We start from the raw sequence: 17,074 nt of genomic DNA, 5'->3' as shown, positions 1-17,074 counted from the left end.
ACAGGTGAAGCAGATACGGGGGAGGTGGAATGGAGAGAAAATGGGAGTTCTTTTAAAGTATGGAATGAAAAAAGGATGGAGAATGATGAGAATTGTGTTGGACAGTGAGATTAACGTGACCAGGGTGTGAACAGCACATGCTCTTCTTCAGTTTACTGAATAATGCATGTTACATCACCCCATTAGCTTCATGCAAGATCCAGTTACACTCTTCATACTGGACTGTGATGGGCGATAAAGCACCCTGATGAGCTTTGTCTCGCGTTTGCTGGCAGCTCGTCCGTAGGTGTTGCGCAGAGAGTCCCGCAACACATATTAAAACATTTCTGCGGATTTTCATCAGACGAGCGTGTTATTTTTCAGGATTTGGGAATTCCCTTTCCTTTGAGGGGCACCGCAGGAATGTGTCTGTCTCTTATCCCACGTAACCCATATTTGTGTGTGGTCAGACGGAATACCTGAGCGTACGTGCGAGTGTGTAAATACAGACGCGCCACACATGCCACGCGCACACCTTGAGAAGCCGCCTTTGCTTGCCTAAAATCCCCCAGAGGTTTTTGCCCTCAACCCTCCAATCGCAGGCGTTTTGTAACCGTTTTCACACCGCGGATTTCACACTGACGGTTGCTCGCGCCGTTCAGAAAAGGCCGTCGCACAGAAGTCTGTTAATGTTTTTACTCTCAGCGGTGCAAATATTGTGGTGAGTGAAACCATTGGCAGTCGACCGGGGTGCGGAGGATGTCACGACAGCTGGGACTGGGTTTATGATTGTGCATAACTTGAACGGTCTGGCCCTCTTGACCCCAAAAACCAGCATGTGCTAAGTGATTGGATTGAGTGTAATGATTCCACTTTGGCTCTCTTAACAAGTTAATCAAAGGCCTGCGAGGTGATTGTTAATGAGAGCCGATGAAGTTGCAGATCACGGTCTGTACGTACACACAATAGGAGGAAAAATGTCCGTTTCTAACAGCTCAGCATTTCATTGCTCCGCGTCAGGGGTGGAACTTCTTGGAAGGGGGGGGGGGCTTCTGAGGGTCTGGACACTTACGTGGTCGTAGATCAGGCTGTTATTCTACTTAGATATCATGGTCGGCTGTAACTTGAGTCAGTGATGGATAAAACATTGACAAGAGTAAGATGTCATCTTGCATGGGGATTTTTCATGTTCACAGCTAACATAAAACATAATTTATTTATTTATTTAATAAATATATTGGCTCTAAATGCATTCTGGTTAAAGACACATCATTGTAGCTGTGGGTGAGTTAGTTTGATCGGATTTCTTTTTCAATACATACATACAAAGTGTTATAAGACTCAAACTAGCTGTTTTGAGGGTCTTATCCAATTTAAGTTGAAATTTGTCTCCTTTTCACTTCTTCATGTATCTATTGTCTGCATTTTTACACAAGTATAGATGTACTTGAATGTACTAAATCAAGTAAACATAAGCAAAGATATTGGAATATTGGAGAGAAATCCAGCTGTTCTTCTCATTTTTCATCACGGGATAACTGTTTACACGACCAATCGAATAATGTGATTTTTAGTGTGCATGTATACAGGCTCTGGAGACTGCAGGCTCGTCAGCCACAACAAGGTTTTATGAAAAAGAGGTTGTGAAACTCAAGCTGTTTGAACACACTCCACATGCTTATCTCTCTCTCAGACTATTTTCTGAACTGCTTCATGCCAATAACACAGTGCACCGGGACATCAGCTGTGTTTCAGTGACAGATTTCCAGCTCAGACCGCCACAAGCTCCCCGGCTTCTCAGCAGAGGAAAGATAATGACAAGCAGTTACTTCACGTGAGGCGCCAAGAGGATTAAGCTTGATTTTAAGCTTACTTTCGAGACTTCTTTACCTAAATCAGCTTCCCTGAAATTGGTAGATGAGCACAAAATAGCAGTTTACATTTGGAATTTCATGGAAGGTCTTTATGGTCGTTTATCTTCTCAGTGATGCAGCTCTGGAGGGTTTTGTGGGCAAACAGAAAGACTTTTAGAAAACATTACCAAGTAAAAAAGGCTTTTTAATACATATAGAACACCGTTGAGATAGAGGGCGAGCGCGCGAGAGAGGGCGGACATAAACAGGGATCACTCGGCTGATCGAGTGCTGAAACGGCGAGATGGAGTAAAAATGACCTCTGCTGTCATCTTGCCGGCTGGAAAACAGGTTCAATCGAGGCTTGAAATTGGCTCCGGCTCTGTTTGTTTGCACGTCGCCGTGTGTGTGTGTGTGTGTCTGTGCTCTCAGAACAACTGTGGCGCGGGAGAGTAAAGGTGATAGAGGAGTGGGGGAGCAAGAATGAGGAAGATGGAGCGAAGGAAAGAGAAAGAGAGAGAGAGAGAGACTTCATTCTTTCATTTGGTCTTCCAGCCAACCTGTCTCCTCTCTGCCAGCCCTCCCGCTACACTTGTCAGGAACTCAGCTTGTAAGACTCAGGAATCCCAACAGTTGCTCCGTTACTGGGAATTACACACAAACAAACAAACACGCGCACACTCATATTTGTATTAAGTCGTATTTACTTTAAGGGAGAAGCGCATGGTGTTGGGTTTACGGGCATGTAGCGACCAGAGTACGGGCAGAGTAAGTGTTTGACAATTCCATCCACTGGACTGATTATAAAACCTGAAATGAAAGGTTTAATTCCCAAGAAATTCGGCCCTATTTCTGGATTATGACAATACTAGAAGCAATTACTGGATTACATTTTGATAAGTTTCCTTTTTTTTATCGCTTAAATGTCCATTACAGTCTTGATTGGTACATTATTAAAATTGTTTCAGGGTGTCTGGGTTTTAAGTTATGTGCACAAACGTTCCTGAATATTAGTATAGGATTGAATATATTTTATTCTTATTGTATGTTCCTATCTATTTAGGTAGCTTGAATTCTAGGAGGTTGGAGCATTAAGCTTCAGCCTTTTTGGCTCGAGTTGTGTGTGAATCTGCATGATTTGAAGAAGGGACCAAGATAACACTGTGAAGCAGGACATCAGTACCAAAGTGCTGCTCAAATGGCTTTGCAAGGTGTGATCGTGAATTTATATCTCTGAAAAGTGACAAACCGTATCCGAGTGACGATCGCTACGGCGCTTCCAGCTCCCTGCAGGTCTTATTTCTTCAAGGATGTCAATCTGTAACATTTACGGAGTCTCCACCGTCCTAAATTCAGCTCAGTTTAAGTTATCTAGCACCATATCATGATACCAAAGCACAACAAAGACTAAAGTCCAATAAAATGTAGAGAAAACCCAACAATACTTTGATGAGCAGGCTTGAGCCTGTAGTGGAAAACCCCTCATCTCAGAAATAAACCTCGAGGAAACAGAGATGGGGGGGGGGGGGGGGGGGGGGGGGGGGTAGTGGTCTTGACCAAGAGTGTCCACATTTTTTTCAATCTTAGAAGCTGCTTCTAAAAGAACCAAAACAAAGTGATCATATTTCTAGCTTTTAACATCGACTTGTATTTACTCAGATACCACCAAACCTGAGGCAGCTTAAATAAAAAAACAAAACAAAACAAAACTAGATTTAGTGTTCAGGGATTCCCCAGCTCCTTGTGTACAATAGACTCTGTAACTCAGAGCCTTTTCAACATTTTCAACATTCACACAAACTCCTCCCATGTTCAACATCTGCTGCAAACTGGCAGCGACAGCACACACAGCCAGAAGCTGATCAAATGTTGCCATGAAAACAGTAGATTAGCACAGATCAGAAACACAGACTCTGTCCCAAATCCACCGCGCTGCTTCTCTGTTTACGTGTTGGGTCACACGGCTGATTCTGCAACCGATGCATGACACAACTAATCCATTATTTGATGCAAGACTTATAATGATTCTGACCACAACTCGTTATAGTAGTTGTTAAAAGATGTTTGTTTGGAAAAGCAAACAATCTCCCTGCATGTCCTTTATGATCTACTGGAGGATCGCGGTCAATGTTATCGCTCTCCAGCTTTTTGTTAAAGGGTGTGGTGTCAGGAGGGAAGAAGAAAAAAGAAGAGCAATAGGAGGAAAGTACAGACACTAGAAGGTGCCATTGTCCTCGGTCTGATTCTTCTTATTGTTCTGGCCTTCGTTGCACTGATTCTCAGTTCACGACAACAAAGAAGAAACAAGCATGAACTTGACTGTTCCCCTGACCTGCATCACGCAGCCTTGGAGAGCCGGAGTGAAAAGAGCTGTGCAGACGGCAACATGATGTTCCAAGTGTGTGTGTGTGTGTGTGTGTGTGTGTGTGCATGGACATCGCTGTTTTAAATGATTATTGGACTGCAGGTCCTCATATAGACTCCAGTTAAATGATCTTTCTTTGTCATGCTTTATGAAGACATTTGCGCGACATAATTTAAAAGAAATCACATAGCTTGGATCAGTGATATCGTCCAAAATCACCAATCACTTGCATAGATTTGCCTCACGTAAGAAATGAAAGCCAACATCGACGGTCACTATTACATAGTTTGTCCACCAGAGAGCACTGACAAGTTTCTTTTTAAAGTATCAAACCTTTTGCTTAACACTTGGACACAACAAATCCTTATCCTAAATATTTAGAAACTTTAGATTCTTTAAATCTGCATCAGATTGTTTTCTAACTGTCAAACACAGTGACATCGGTTTTAAAATATACATTTATTAAGTCGCACACAAACAGACAACCCACGCGCACTGCGAGCACCCGGCCCCTCCTGATCCGCCGTCCACCCTTTCTTTATCTCCATTTCCTATCTCTTCCCATCTCTGTTTTCCCTCTGTGGCTCTCAGACAGCTGTTGTGTTACGGTTACAGTACACCTTGTGGAGGGCCCTTCCCTTTCATCTCTCCCAGCGGTTTTATGGCGCTGTGTGAATGTGCGAGGCTTTTTAATTAGGCTCTGCACCCAGACAGGCCCCAAGGCTGAGGCAGCGCCACTCTGTCTGAAGCTCTCACTCCCTCTCTCCATTCCACTTCTCCCTCTCCGTCGCTCTATCTCTGGTGTGTCATCTGCTGTAATCCCTCGCTCCGTCCGGAGAGCTTTTTCACACCATGTCAGTCTCTCACACACACACACACACACACACACACACACACACACACACACACACACACACACACACACACACACACACACACACACACACACACACACACACACACACACACACACACACACACACACACACACACACACACACACACACTCTGATAGACGTCCTCTTTTGTCTTGGTTTCAGCACAACAAGCCTCTGTACTCGTTTGAGGACAACGCCGACTATGTCTACGACGTCATGTGGTCGCCTGTGCACCCCGCCATCTTTGCCGCCGTGGACGGCATGGGTCGCCTGGACCTGTGGAACCTCAACAACGACACCGAGGTGTGTGTGTGTGTGAATTTAGGCTGCCATGGGAATGTTTCCTCCATAGTCTCCTTGTGTGTTGATGTGTTTTTGGTGTCCTGCGGGCCCGTTGCTGGTCTGAAACAAACACCCAAGACTTTCCCGCCCATCACTGTCCCCCGTCCACATGTGGGCGTTGCCCACCGCCCTCACTTTAAATCAGCCTGGCTGACACCCCCCCACCCCCATAACCCACCAACATTTCTGCAACCCCACGACCTCACCACCAGGTCCCATCCTCCTCCCGCTCCGTGTCCCATCAGAACAGCACGCAGATGTGCCGAGCGACCGCGAGCACAGAGCCCCCACTCCTCCGTCCACAGACCCAGGAAAATAATAAAAGAAAGACACTCGGGGCCGGGGGGTTGAGTTTCACAAAGCTACAAGGCAACAGCTATTCTAGGGTGGGTGCATACGAGGCCACAGCTGGAGGGATCATCACGTTATTATTTAGTTAAAATTTTCATTCTTGTGGGAGCTTTTTAAAAAAAAAAAAAAGGAGAAAAAAAAACAATTAAAGAAGCTTTTCAAGTTTGGGAAAATGAAATAATTAGACTTATAAAACTCAATAACACCAAATCACTTGTAGACAAGCTACACAGTGAATGCTGTTATTAAGCACATTAAAAATAATTTTAATTCTTCTTCTTTAAACAGCTAGAAAGCTCATAATCACTTAGTACATGTTTCACACAGTCAAAACCGAGGCAGCAGGCGGTAACTTGGGATGTTACCAGTTGACAGTCGCATTTCCAAACTTCTGGTAGATATATATTGAAATAGTATTTGTTTTTGTAGCTGGCTAATCACAAAAGTTATTTAGACTTTAACTAAGATAAGGTTTGTTCATCACAGAGAATTCGCTTTCTCATATTTCCCCACTTTCTTAGAGGAAAGCTTCAAGTTTTACATTTTCAGGTGTATTTTTCCCACTTAGAAGTCAGACTTTTCTCATTTACTAGTTTATTTTGAATGCAACAACACTTCAGCAGTCTATTTGCCAGCTGAAATAAGATACACATTTAAAACGTTGCAAACTGTCGGAAGGTGTTTGGGGAATGTGACGTTAAGTTTCTAAAGGTGTTTAATTCTACTATATTGTTTGAATTGAGTGTCTCTGTGTCATGTTCTCGCGCGTTTCATCATCTGCTCTTTCACATTTATCTTTTTGAATTTGGGAGACTTGAGATTAGTGGTTGTCTCAACTTATCTGTTTCAAAGCAGAGGTGTTTGAACTTTTTCCACACAGAGTTAATTAAAAGTTTCATCGTAGCATCAAATTCCGTGGGCAGATGAGAAAGGTGCAAGTGTTTTTTTTTTGTTTTTTTTTTCATCAAACTCTTTGTAAGAAGCAAAAATGTAACTTCCAAGCATGATTCAGAAAATCATACCGTGGCAGCAGAGTGAGGCCGAACCTTTGATCACTCAGGTAAAAGTAGGGATAAAAGGATCCTCCACTTTCCTCCTCTCTTGGTTTCCATGGAGACAACACCCACAGTCCATTCAACCTCAATGCATCTCTGCAGATGCTCCCCTTCCTCTCCCATAATATCCATTCGCTTTTATACGCTCATTTTTGGGCATATTTTCCACGTAGAGATGGTTAATGTCTTCTTATGTCACCTCTGGGGTCGTCTGTTGGTTTTAACGCCGTCGGTAACCGAGGCGGTCGGCAGCGCCGGGTCGTCCCTCTGCAGTGCGGATGACAAGTTTCCCATGGTTCCCTCAACAGCAGCCTTTTCACTGACAGAGGAAGAGTTCATTATCGGCGGCCTAACTCGGCTAACAATGTGCTTTATGAGAAACATTTGTGCAGACGCACACACATGCACACACACACACAAACACAGAGAGTGGAGTCTAATAGCAACAGGCCTCCATTGTTGGCATCATATTAAAAACACAGTCATAACGACATTAACGGAGCAGCGAGGCGCGCCTGGTTCTCATTTCCATCACACACACACACACACTCCCACTCTCACACACACACACACAGACGTACACAGCCAATTTAAAGCGTTCAGTTCAGATCCACTTGCGCGGAGCAGTGGAAGCTAGCAGGCTAATGGCCGCCAGTCTGTGGTTAGCGCTGCTTTAAATACGCAGAAGCTCGGTGTGAGAGGCGACGTGATGCCAAGGACTCTGTCTCCACTGGTGACATGTGTCAGACTCGCCTGCCACATGTCAGGAACAGTTTATGGAAACACCACAGATGGTTTTAGGCTTTTGAAGGTGCTGCTGTTTACTAAAACCAGCATCAGCGCACCCACAACAGCAAACAGGAGCGGTTATTGAGTAAATAGCCCCGGCGTGGGTCCGCAGCTGAGCGAGGAGCAGTAAAACTCACGGCTTTGTTTCTGTAATCTTCTGTGTATTTGAATAAATGCTGCAAATTTGTTCTGTGAATCACACTTTAACAGCGTAATAGGCCCATTTTCCGATAAACATTTAGAAAAATGGCTTAAAGAGCAATAAAGGTCATTCAATAGACTCAAGAAAGAAGTACGTTTCATTTCACTGCATTACGTTTTGAATGAAAACCACTTCCTGGTGAACTTTCTTCACAAATATGATTAGTTTTTCTTTCTTTCTTTCTTTCTTTTTTGAAGCATTCAGAAAATCTTTTATCCATTACCACTGAACAAAAAACAACAATGGCTCCAACAAAGGGAGAAGTAAATCTTATTGAGCCGTGCCTGCAGGACTGCAAACTAGATGAGGTGTTTTATAAGAGGAGTTTTGTATCTATTGAAATGTTCATTAAAGGACTTAGAATTGAGTTGTGATTACTTTTGCTGGCTCCTCTCATGCAGTGGTTCACCACCATGCATCCAGTCTTGATTTGAGGGTCAAAGCTCTGAGGTTGTCAAATTAGAAGACACTTAGTCAAATCTTCAGCAAGACTAAGAAATTGTCAATGGCTTTATGTTGGCTTCACAGTACTGCAAATGTAAATTTGATCATTGTAGTTTGTTCATTATACAGTACATTCATATCTACTTTTTCTAGTATGTTACCAATGCTGTCCATACCATGCTCACACCACACTAGTGCGACTGCAGCTGCTCCCTTTACATGAACCATTAATGCATCACTGCCTTCATACTCCCACGCATCCCTTATTGGTGTGGTGGTAAAGCAATACATCCAGTAGAGGGCAGTGCAATTTGAGATAGTATTATAGATGAGCAACCACGCTATCAAATGTTTAATAGTTTCTTTGTCCTGATGTCCAGGCAACGTAATGTCGTACAGTCTTTTCTTGAAGAGAACTGACACTTCTGTTGTTTTCCAAGTTATGATGTCTTCCTTGTTCCTTCTTCTGGTCACACATGAGCTATACTGTGCAACACCGCCTCTTATGTCATCAGTGGTATTACTCTATTGGCTGCACTTCCACAAACTCCTTGAATCCGTATCAAACTATGGACGTAATGCAGAAGAGAAGACAGAAAGTTCCGTTCATATCTGTAGTTAGTCGTTAAGACGTCCTCTTCAAGGCCAGAAGGCTCTTTATGTCCAGGCCAGACTGCAAAAGTCATTTTCACATCTCCGTTGTCAAACTGGAGCCAGAAGTCAATATGGCTGAGAACGCATCCATTGAGGTAAATTGGGGGTGCTGTAGGTAGAGAGGGATTAATCACTGTCATTTCATACAAAATGGTAAATAGAACATAACTGGAAAATATAGCACTTGTTTTTTTATTTTTTTTTCTAACCAGGTACCAACTGCCAGCGTGACCATTGAGGGCGCCTCGGCCCTGAACAGGGTCCGCTGGTCGTCTGGAGGGAAGGAGGTGGCTGTGGGCGACTCAGAGGGTCGAGTCTGGATCTACGACACTGGAGAGGTACGAGGAATGACTCTCTTCTCACATCTGCTTGATCACACAGCCGATTTTATTGCACACTATCAAACTGACTGTGCAGCGTGGGCGCTCTTTTGTTTCAGGTGTTGGCCGATGATTACAGCACAATACCTGTGACATTTTAAAGAGAGTTGCCCTCCAGTGGTACGAGTATAGTGTTAATAGTGTTAATATTGTGGCAGCCTGCCTTAAGGCAGGGGGGGGGGGGATGCTGAGCACAGAGTTGTTGGTTACATGCAGAGTGCTGTGATGCCTGAGCCGCTGCTTCTCGCAGGTTCCGTTTTCAAACAATCAAGCCTTAATGACTCCAAAGGTGCCAAAAGCATGAGTGAACTACAATGACCACTGTTGCTATTGAGTTGTAACACAGTAGACTGAGAGAGTGTAGAAATGTATTTGAAGGCAATAAGGCCTGGTAAATGGAGTTTGGAGTAGCTCATTGGTGGAACCTCTCAGCACGCCTCATTCTAAATTAAAGATCTTATGGTGGTAAAAGCAAAAAGTCACATGAGTCAAAGTGATTGAATCGTGATCGACGCATGGTGATACGTAGTGAGAACTTCCTATTTGGACCAAAGTTACTTTTTTTTTCCTCCCCTTGGCCAGCTCGAGTAAAATAGTAGAGTAGATCATGTTGCTTTACCCCCCAACAGCCTATTACTTTAAAATATCTTCATTTGTTTGTTTTTTTTTTCCCCACTAGATTTTTTAAAAAACTTTAAAAAAAAAAGACTTTTCTCAAGACGGGTCTGTTTGGTCCACTGAACTCCCTGACTGACATGTCACAACCCCACTATAACTATGTATTCTTTACTGTAAAACTTCTAAATGAAGCCCAACTTAGCATTTTAAGGTTCCCCTGTTCTTTTTGTATATACGTCTCTCAGCACTGGATGTATGTTTGAGGTCTCCACTCGTCTGTCTTTCGTGTCCCTGTAAAACGACTTCCACGTGACTTCGCTATCACCACAAAGCGGCCAACCACCCAGCCTGCGCTCTTGATGTCCTCTCATGTTTGGAGGGCTTTGGTCAGGATCTCCATGTGAGAGCATGTTAGCCTAGCCGCTCGGCTAATTTTAACTTCTTTTTGTTGGGCGGTGAGTTGGAGGGAGGCTCGGCTGAGCCGCCAGCCTCCATGCTGGGCTCAGGGGAATAAAGAGTCATTGATTAAAGCAAGTGGCTAAAAGGTTTTATGACCCCCCCCCCAAGATGCACAACTTTGTGTGTGAGTATTAAACACTGCTGTGGGGACCTGAAGCTGTTTTATACTCACAGCAAGGGACACTTATTCCTCGCAGGGACAGAAAGTGTGTACATAGAATTAAAATACTAACATTTTTAGTTGAAAATATGTTTTTAGGTTGTGATTTGGTTTAGTAAAGTAGTAATTATGGTTAGGGTTGGTTTGTCTGCAGGAAATTAATGCAAGCCTATGCAGTGTCCCCATAAGGTAATGACTATGCGTGTGTCAGTGTGTGTGTGTGTTGATGGGGGTTGTTACTTCACTACAAAACTCCCCCGTGCAGCTAAAACCAGGAACCGCATGTGAAAGGAGATGCCAGCAGTTTCATCCAGAGCAGTGCGGTCCTGGACCCAACAGCAACCCCTGAACTGTTTCCAGGAAATACTTTTATTTCAGTTTCATTTGACTCAGTACAAATTAGGTTTGGAGGGATCAGGACTGTTTTTATTCATACTCGGACTAGACGCAGATCAGGGTCAGTGGTCTGTTGCTGCTCCATGACGTAGGAATGTTTTAACCCGCTGCTTTTTTAAGAGCCGGGCGTCATCCAGCAGTTCGTCTGTGAGCCCCAGTCTTCTGTTAAAATGCTGCAACCGCTGAGGCACAGTATAGATGATGGTTGAGCCCCCCCACTCCCTCTCGCGGTGGCCAGCCCAGCTCCATGGGGGAGGACGGGGGGGGTGTTCAAAATGGCTGCCTCCCTCTTCCTGGTTCCTGATTAATTACAGCCTGGCCTGGCAGCGTGGTTTCAGGCGTCTTGGGTGGCGGCCGCAGCTTCTGTCCCACTCACTCCGACTCCCACTGTGAACGACTTCAGCTCGACGCCTCGACAGAAACAACGCAGGAGTGCGACGCCCTGGATCAGCCCTGTGGTCTCCACAGTTAAACTTTAAGCTGTAACACCACCGCGGCTCTAAGGGTTTTAGTATTGAAGTGTTGTTTGATCCAGACTGTGAATTCCTAATGAGTTAGAAATCCTGCCGATTCCTCTGAGCTGCTGACTTTTCCTTCTGCGTCACTCAAACTGACTGAGCTGCTTCGTGTATCAACTCCAGGGTTTTGTCCACCAGAGGCAGAATACAGCTGTGGAAAAAAAAAAAAAATGCTCCAAAATTAACCTTTATTCGGGTGGTTTTATTCTCTACCGGTGTGTCGACACAGAGTTTTTACTGTGTGTGTGTGTTTGTTTCGTTTCAGCTCTCAGTTGCCCACACTGACGACTGGGCACGCTTCGCTCGCACCTTGGTGGAGATTCGTGCAAACCGGGCGGACGGGGAGGAGGAGGGGCCTATGGAGCTGGCTTCATAGAAAGAAAGAAAAAAAGAAGAAAAAAAAGGACTCCAAAACCAAAGTGGGGGGACTCAGAAAGCTGGTGTGCTTCTATCGGTGTCACTGTAGCATGTGCTTTTCACTCACTTTTGTTTCCCCACTTTGTCCGTACAAGTTCATGTCTGATCTGTTGCATTTCTTTGCATCTCCTCTCCTGGAGGCGCAGACTGTTGAGTTGTGTGTTGAGTGAATATCTGACTTCTGCTGACTCGTCCGTTTTTATTTATTGGTCTAAAAGACTTCGGGTGATGTGTCGCTTGCAACACGTGAGCCTACAGTGTATAAAGAGTGGCAGTCTTGTAGCCTTACAAAGTTATGTGTACTGTAACGAAGCTTTGCACTACTGTAATAATGAAGCAGGGTCAATGGACTTTTCATGTATTGTTTACAGAAAAATTGTCATGTTCTCTTTATGTTGTGATCTTTTTTTCTTCTGTAAGAAAACCTGCATGCAGCACATTACTAAAATATGACGCTGTGATACGTGGAGCTGAATCCCGTGTGGTTTCCCCACCTGAAGGAAATCTTCAATGAAGTGCAACACTGATCAAGAGATATATTGTATTTCAGAGTGATCCCTGTGAAACCTGCTGTTTACTATTAAAGCGTAGCCAACAAACCACCGCCTCATTTCTCTTTATAGCAACAACGGAATGAACGGAGGAAAGAAAAACTGCAGCATCGTTTGAGTTGACTAATATGACTTTGTTTTTACTCTCAGTACACATGTTGCTGCCATACGTACAGTAAGGCACGGTAATCACACAGCATATGTAACTCCTACATCCTCTGACACAGAACTGCCTCTCTCTCTCATTTCTACACAAATACAGACATTTAAAAGACCTGAAACTAAACATCTGAGAGCAGGTCTGTAAGTTACACAGCATATTTACATTCAAGTACGTTTTACTTTTGGTCGTATTTGTGTTGAAACGTTGGATCAAAGTGGCACAAGTCTGAAAGAGCATCTCAAGACTCAAGTAGCTGTGAAGATATGAAAATATTGTGTTTGGATTTTGCATATATACAGAAGTGATCAGTCCTGTTTCTCGCTACATGACGGTATGAAAGATGTGCATTTTGTAGTGTGAAGCAGCAGAAGGAAGACACTGGATGAAGCTGCAACCGCGAGTATCCGGTGATTTCAGCTGGTTTCGCTGTCTCAGTGCATATACTGTACCAGTGTTACTTGAAGAAAACACAAAACTCGACAACTCAAAACACTGTCAGTCAAATGTTAAACACAGCATGAGTCCTACAAAGAATTAAATTAATAACATATGCTGATTGGCTAACTGAGCCCTACGGTGACACATAAATTAATCATGAGAGAAAAATACTTGAAATAACTATAAATACTATAAAAACAGAGCAGACTAGTTACTGCTTTCAGTGCTTGTCAGTATGAAAAAAATTCCTAAGCCCTTACACTCACTTACCCCTCCACCCCCACCCCATCGCTGACCGTGGAGTTTCAGGGGGTGCTTGTGTTGGAGGGGGCCTCGGCGGCCGTCGCCACCGTGTAGCGTGGGAGATGGAGTCCAAACTTGCTCTCGATGCCAGCAAATGTGGCCACGGCCAACCTGAAGCCTCCGATGTGGTCGGGGTTGGGCGCCGGCAGGCTGATCCGAGACTTGGGGGTGGGCTCGGAGCCAGCCGGCTTTCTGTGGTGTGGAGAGTGAGCAAGAGAGAGAGAGAGAGAGCGAGAGAGAGAGGGAAAGAGAAGGAAGCCAGAAACAGAGGGAGGAAAAAGGGTGACAGAGTAATAAGAAAAAAAAACTGTTAAACAACATGAGCGCGGTGCTGAGTGTCAACAGAACAGAGTTTTATTATCACCAATATTAAATGTTGAGTCAGTATTATCATGATAAACAGTGTCAGCCACAGATATAAACATCAGAATAACAAATCAAAAGTGGAACAGTTCAACATTTCACCCTCGGAGCAGAACTAAATCGAATCCCTCAAAGATTTCACGCCGAGCGCTGTGATTCGCTGCCAGCAAAGACAGGAAAGGAGCACAGATCGTCTGGGTCCAAACCGCACGCAGTACTCACTGGATCTGCACTTGATTTTGTGTCACTGTGAGCTTTCGGGAACGAGGTCGCCGCATTTTAAAGTAATGAGCCACCCGACGGGTACGTGCGGGTGCGACACAGCCTCGGCGGTCCATTAAACGCGGGGAAGCTGCTCTGCTCTCCACCAGGCCTTTTATAACTGCAGGGAAGGGGTGGATTATTCCTGACACCGTCCTATTCTGAGCAGAAAAATGAGCTCGTTTCAGTGGGGGGAGAGTGAGAGTGCACGTACGAGTCAAATGGGCGCCGTCTGCCCTGATCACGGTGCGGCGAAACTCTCGAGTTTGAGAAAATTGTCACATCCTGAGCAGTGAGTGGGTGAGGGCTTCGGCCCTGTCGGCTAATGCGATCAGGATTTACCGCACCAGTCCGAATATAAGAGGGGCTTATTTCTGGACAGTAGGTCTGAAAAAGTGGTGTTGTGTTGTGTTCAGTGTTGATGTTCTGCTGCGTTTTTGTGACAAACACCAAATGTCACTTGTTTGCAGCTAACAGTGATGGTGATCATACTGAGGGGATGAAAAGGCAGATATGTTGTTAAAAAGCTGAGTCTTTAAAAGCCTGGATGGCAGTGAGGATGACGACCAACGTAAGGAGCAGCAGAAACTGGAGCATGAGAAGGATGACAACTAATCGTATGAGATTGTGTCTGCACAAGATATTTTTTAACCAGGACACGTCCGAGATATTTCAATTATCTGTATTCAAGTGCACTATCTGCTTTTAATTTTCGTATGCATTTCACACTGGTTTGTAGGATATAATTGTGCTTTTATTATCTTTATCAATTAAATTGTGTTTTCATAAAAGCAAAACCATTTTCCCAAATGTTATAACTTATGAAGGCTATAAGTCTTATATTCTGACCACTTTTAGTTCTTGTGGCACAATCTTTTTTTCAGGAAGGAAAATGTATGAATATTTGTAAAAAGTTGTGCCGACAGACTGAAGTCTTGCGAAAACTCACAGCTTCATCATGTAATAATATCAGACACATACTGTACATGGGCTCGTTTATAACCTCAAGCCAACATTTACTTTAATTTAGTTCCACTGGAAGATATTTTGCCTGATTAGATATTTGTTTTGGCTGCAGAGTGATTCTGTCTTATATTAAGCATGAGAAACATTTTTGGAGTTTTCGAGTGTTTGAACCCAAAAGGTGGTAAAACATGACTCACTGTCCTCCAAAGTCGACGTAGAACCAGCGCTGCAGGAGTTCATAGGTCACCAGCGTCACTCCGAACTGTGGCGACGACCGAAATACTCGAGCTGAACAAACAGGTGGGAAACCGCTCATATACAGACAAATATAATTTCTATTGTGATTCATATGAAAAGGAAACAAGGTCTGCAGGAAGCCGGCAAAATTATCACGTCAACTTTTTATCTTTGGAAAGAAAATTCAAGTTTGGAATAAATAAAAAAACATGACTACCTAAATCACCTTTTTTTATTGTCGGTGTTCTGCTGTGTATAAATCATGTAGTTAGTTAAAAAAATAGCTGCGAACATCCATCCATCCATCTTCCACACTTTGTTATTCAACTAAGATGATTCCACTTGACTATGGTTGAAGGAAGAAGAGGTTTATTCACAGCCTCTAAAATATAAAACGTGCTTGCATTTATAAAAGCTGTCTGCTGCTCTCCACATGTTGTCAGCTGTTTTGGTGCTGCTTCTTCTCTTTGTGTTTTGTTCATTAATCTGTATCTTTGGAGAACTGGTTTCATATTAAGTTCTGTATGACTGCTGGAAAATTGCAACCCATACCCAAAAAACAAAGGATTGACTTCAACAGACCAATATAAACCTGCTCACAACCGCTTCACATCCAACTAACTGATGTAGCTTAATGAGGGACTTAGTCATGGAGACCACCAACAGCTCAGCTTATGTGTCACTGCAACACAATAATGTGCACACTATGAACACACTGTAAATAAAGACACAATTAGAAATACTGCAGAAGTAAATCATTTGAGAAAGAAGTTTTTTTTTTTTTTTTTTTACTTGTTACAATTAAAGTACCGGTAACCTTCCTACTTCAAGGACCAAGTAAAACTACTTGTAAAGTTTCTCTTGTTTGAGTTTGTCTACGAAACATGCAGTTTTTCTTTTGTGTGTTATTTTAATTTTTTTTTATCAACAGTAAGTATACATGAGGGCACCTGCAGCTCCTTTCCAAAAAGCACGCGGTCCTTCCTCTCTGAGAATCTTCCAGAAGCAGTCGGTCAGGCCGCTGTAGGTGGTCTGGCCCGCCCGTGCTGCCACCTGTAGCCTGGTCTTGATCACATCTGCCGGGGTCACCAGGGAGGCTGCAGGCATGCCTGCGGAGAGGGGGGGGGGGGGGGAGCGCAAAAACATATTTAGATGCTTTGGACACTTTCATTACAGTTGGATGTTGTTTGATTCTAAATAGAGCAGAGTTTAAAAATCAGCCACAAACAAATGAGCTGATTTGTACAAAGCAGCCATCAGCGATCGACTGAGATCTTGCATCTGATCGCGGTGCCGTGTGATCGAGTGCTGTTGGAGCTCATCGCGGACCTTGACCATCTTGCAGTTAGTCTGACGCATGCGGTACGTAAACTATACACAAGCAGGGGCCTGTCCCTATCACTTCACCATCAACCAATCCAGGCCATTATTTAATCTCTACCTTTTTCTTCCTTTCCTCTCTCTTCCACTTTTCTTACAGCCGTTTGAAAGGGGCCAGACAATGGACGGTAATGAGAGCAATGCACACTGTGCCCCGTGCGCCAGCCAAAGTGACTGGCTGACTGAAGGGAGCGACTGCAAGGCCCCACTCCAGCCACTTCAGCCATGAATGGGCCCAATCATTGATGGCTCGGTCATTACCATCAACTGCCCTCTTGAAGATTTACTCTGACTTCTTGGTTATTGTAGCGGCCAAACGAGCTATTCAGCAGGCCTGATCAACTCTGCATTAGGTAGCAGACTGGCACCCGGCGGAGACTGACCACCTGCACTGCACTGAGAGGAGAGGAGAGGAGAGGAGGGGAGAGGAGAGGAGAGGAGGGGAGAGGAGAGGAGAGGAGAGGAGAGGAGAGGAGAGGAGAGGAGAGGAGAGGAGGGGAGAGGTCCACATTAACACTGGACAGTTGCTCTTCAGCCTTTGAACCATGATAA

At 44.1% G+C, this 17,074-nt stretch overlaps 2 protein-coding genes across 3 annotated transcripts in view; one reads left to right on the top strand and one right to left on the bottom strand.

Annotated features, from left to right (window-relative positions):
- The window catches only part of dync1i1a (dynein cytoplasmic 1 intermediate chain 1a), a 46,401-nt gene extending 33,976 nt beyond the window's left edge, over window positions 1–12,425 (top strand). For both annotated transcript variants that reach the window (XM_080516457.1, XM_080516458.1), the window contains 3 exons: window positions 5,238–5,378; window positions 9,125–9,250; window positions 11,709–12,425. In XM_080516457.1, coding sequence (XP_080372583.1) covers window positions 5,238–5,378; window positions 9,125–9,250; window positions 11,709–11,819 — 378 coding nt within the window. In that variant the 3' untranslated portion in view covers window positions 11,820–12,425. The remainder of the gene's footprint in view (window positions 1–5,237; window positions 5,379–9,124; window positions 9,251–11,708) is intronic.
- An 892-nt stretch (window positions 12,426–13,317) lies between these two features.
- The window catches only part of slc25a13 (solute carrier family 25 member 13), a gene marked incomplete at both ends in the record, with an annotated part of 45,841 nt that continues 42,084 nt past the window's right edge, over window positions 13,318–17,074 (bottom strand). Inside the window, 3 exons of the mRNA XM_080515531.1 lie at window positions 13,318–13,507; window positions 15,103–15,193; window positions 16,093–16,251. Of these exons, the coding sequence (XP_080371657.1) occupies window positions 13,318–13,507; window positions 15,103–15,193; window positions 16,093–16,251 (440 nt within the window). The remainder of the gene's footprint in view (window positions 13,508–15,102; window positions 15,194–16,092; window positions 16,252–17,074) is intronic.

The sequence above is a fragment of the Blennius ocellaris genome, assembly GCF_963422515.1.
Source record: "Blennius ocellaris genome assembly, chromosome: 20".
Lineage (NCBI taxonomy): Eukaryota > Metazoa > Chordata > Actinopteri > Blenniiformes > Blenniidae > Blennius > Blennius ocellaris.
Note: the sequence above shows the minus strand (reverse complement) of the source record. Positions and strands in the feature narration are given on the sequence as shown.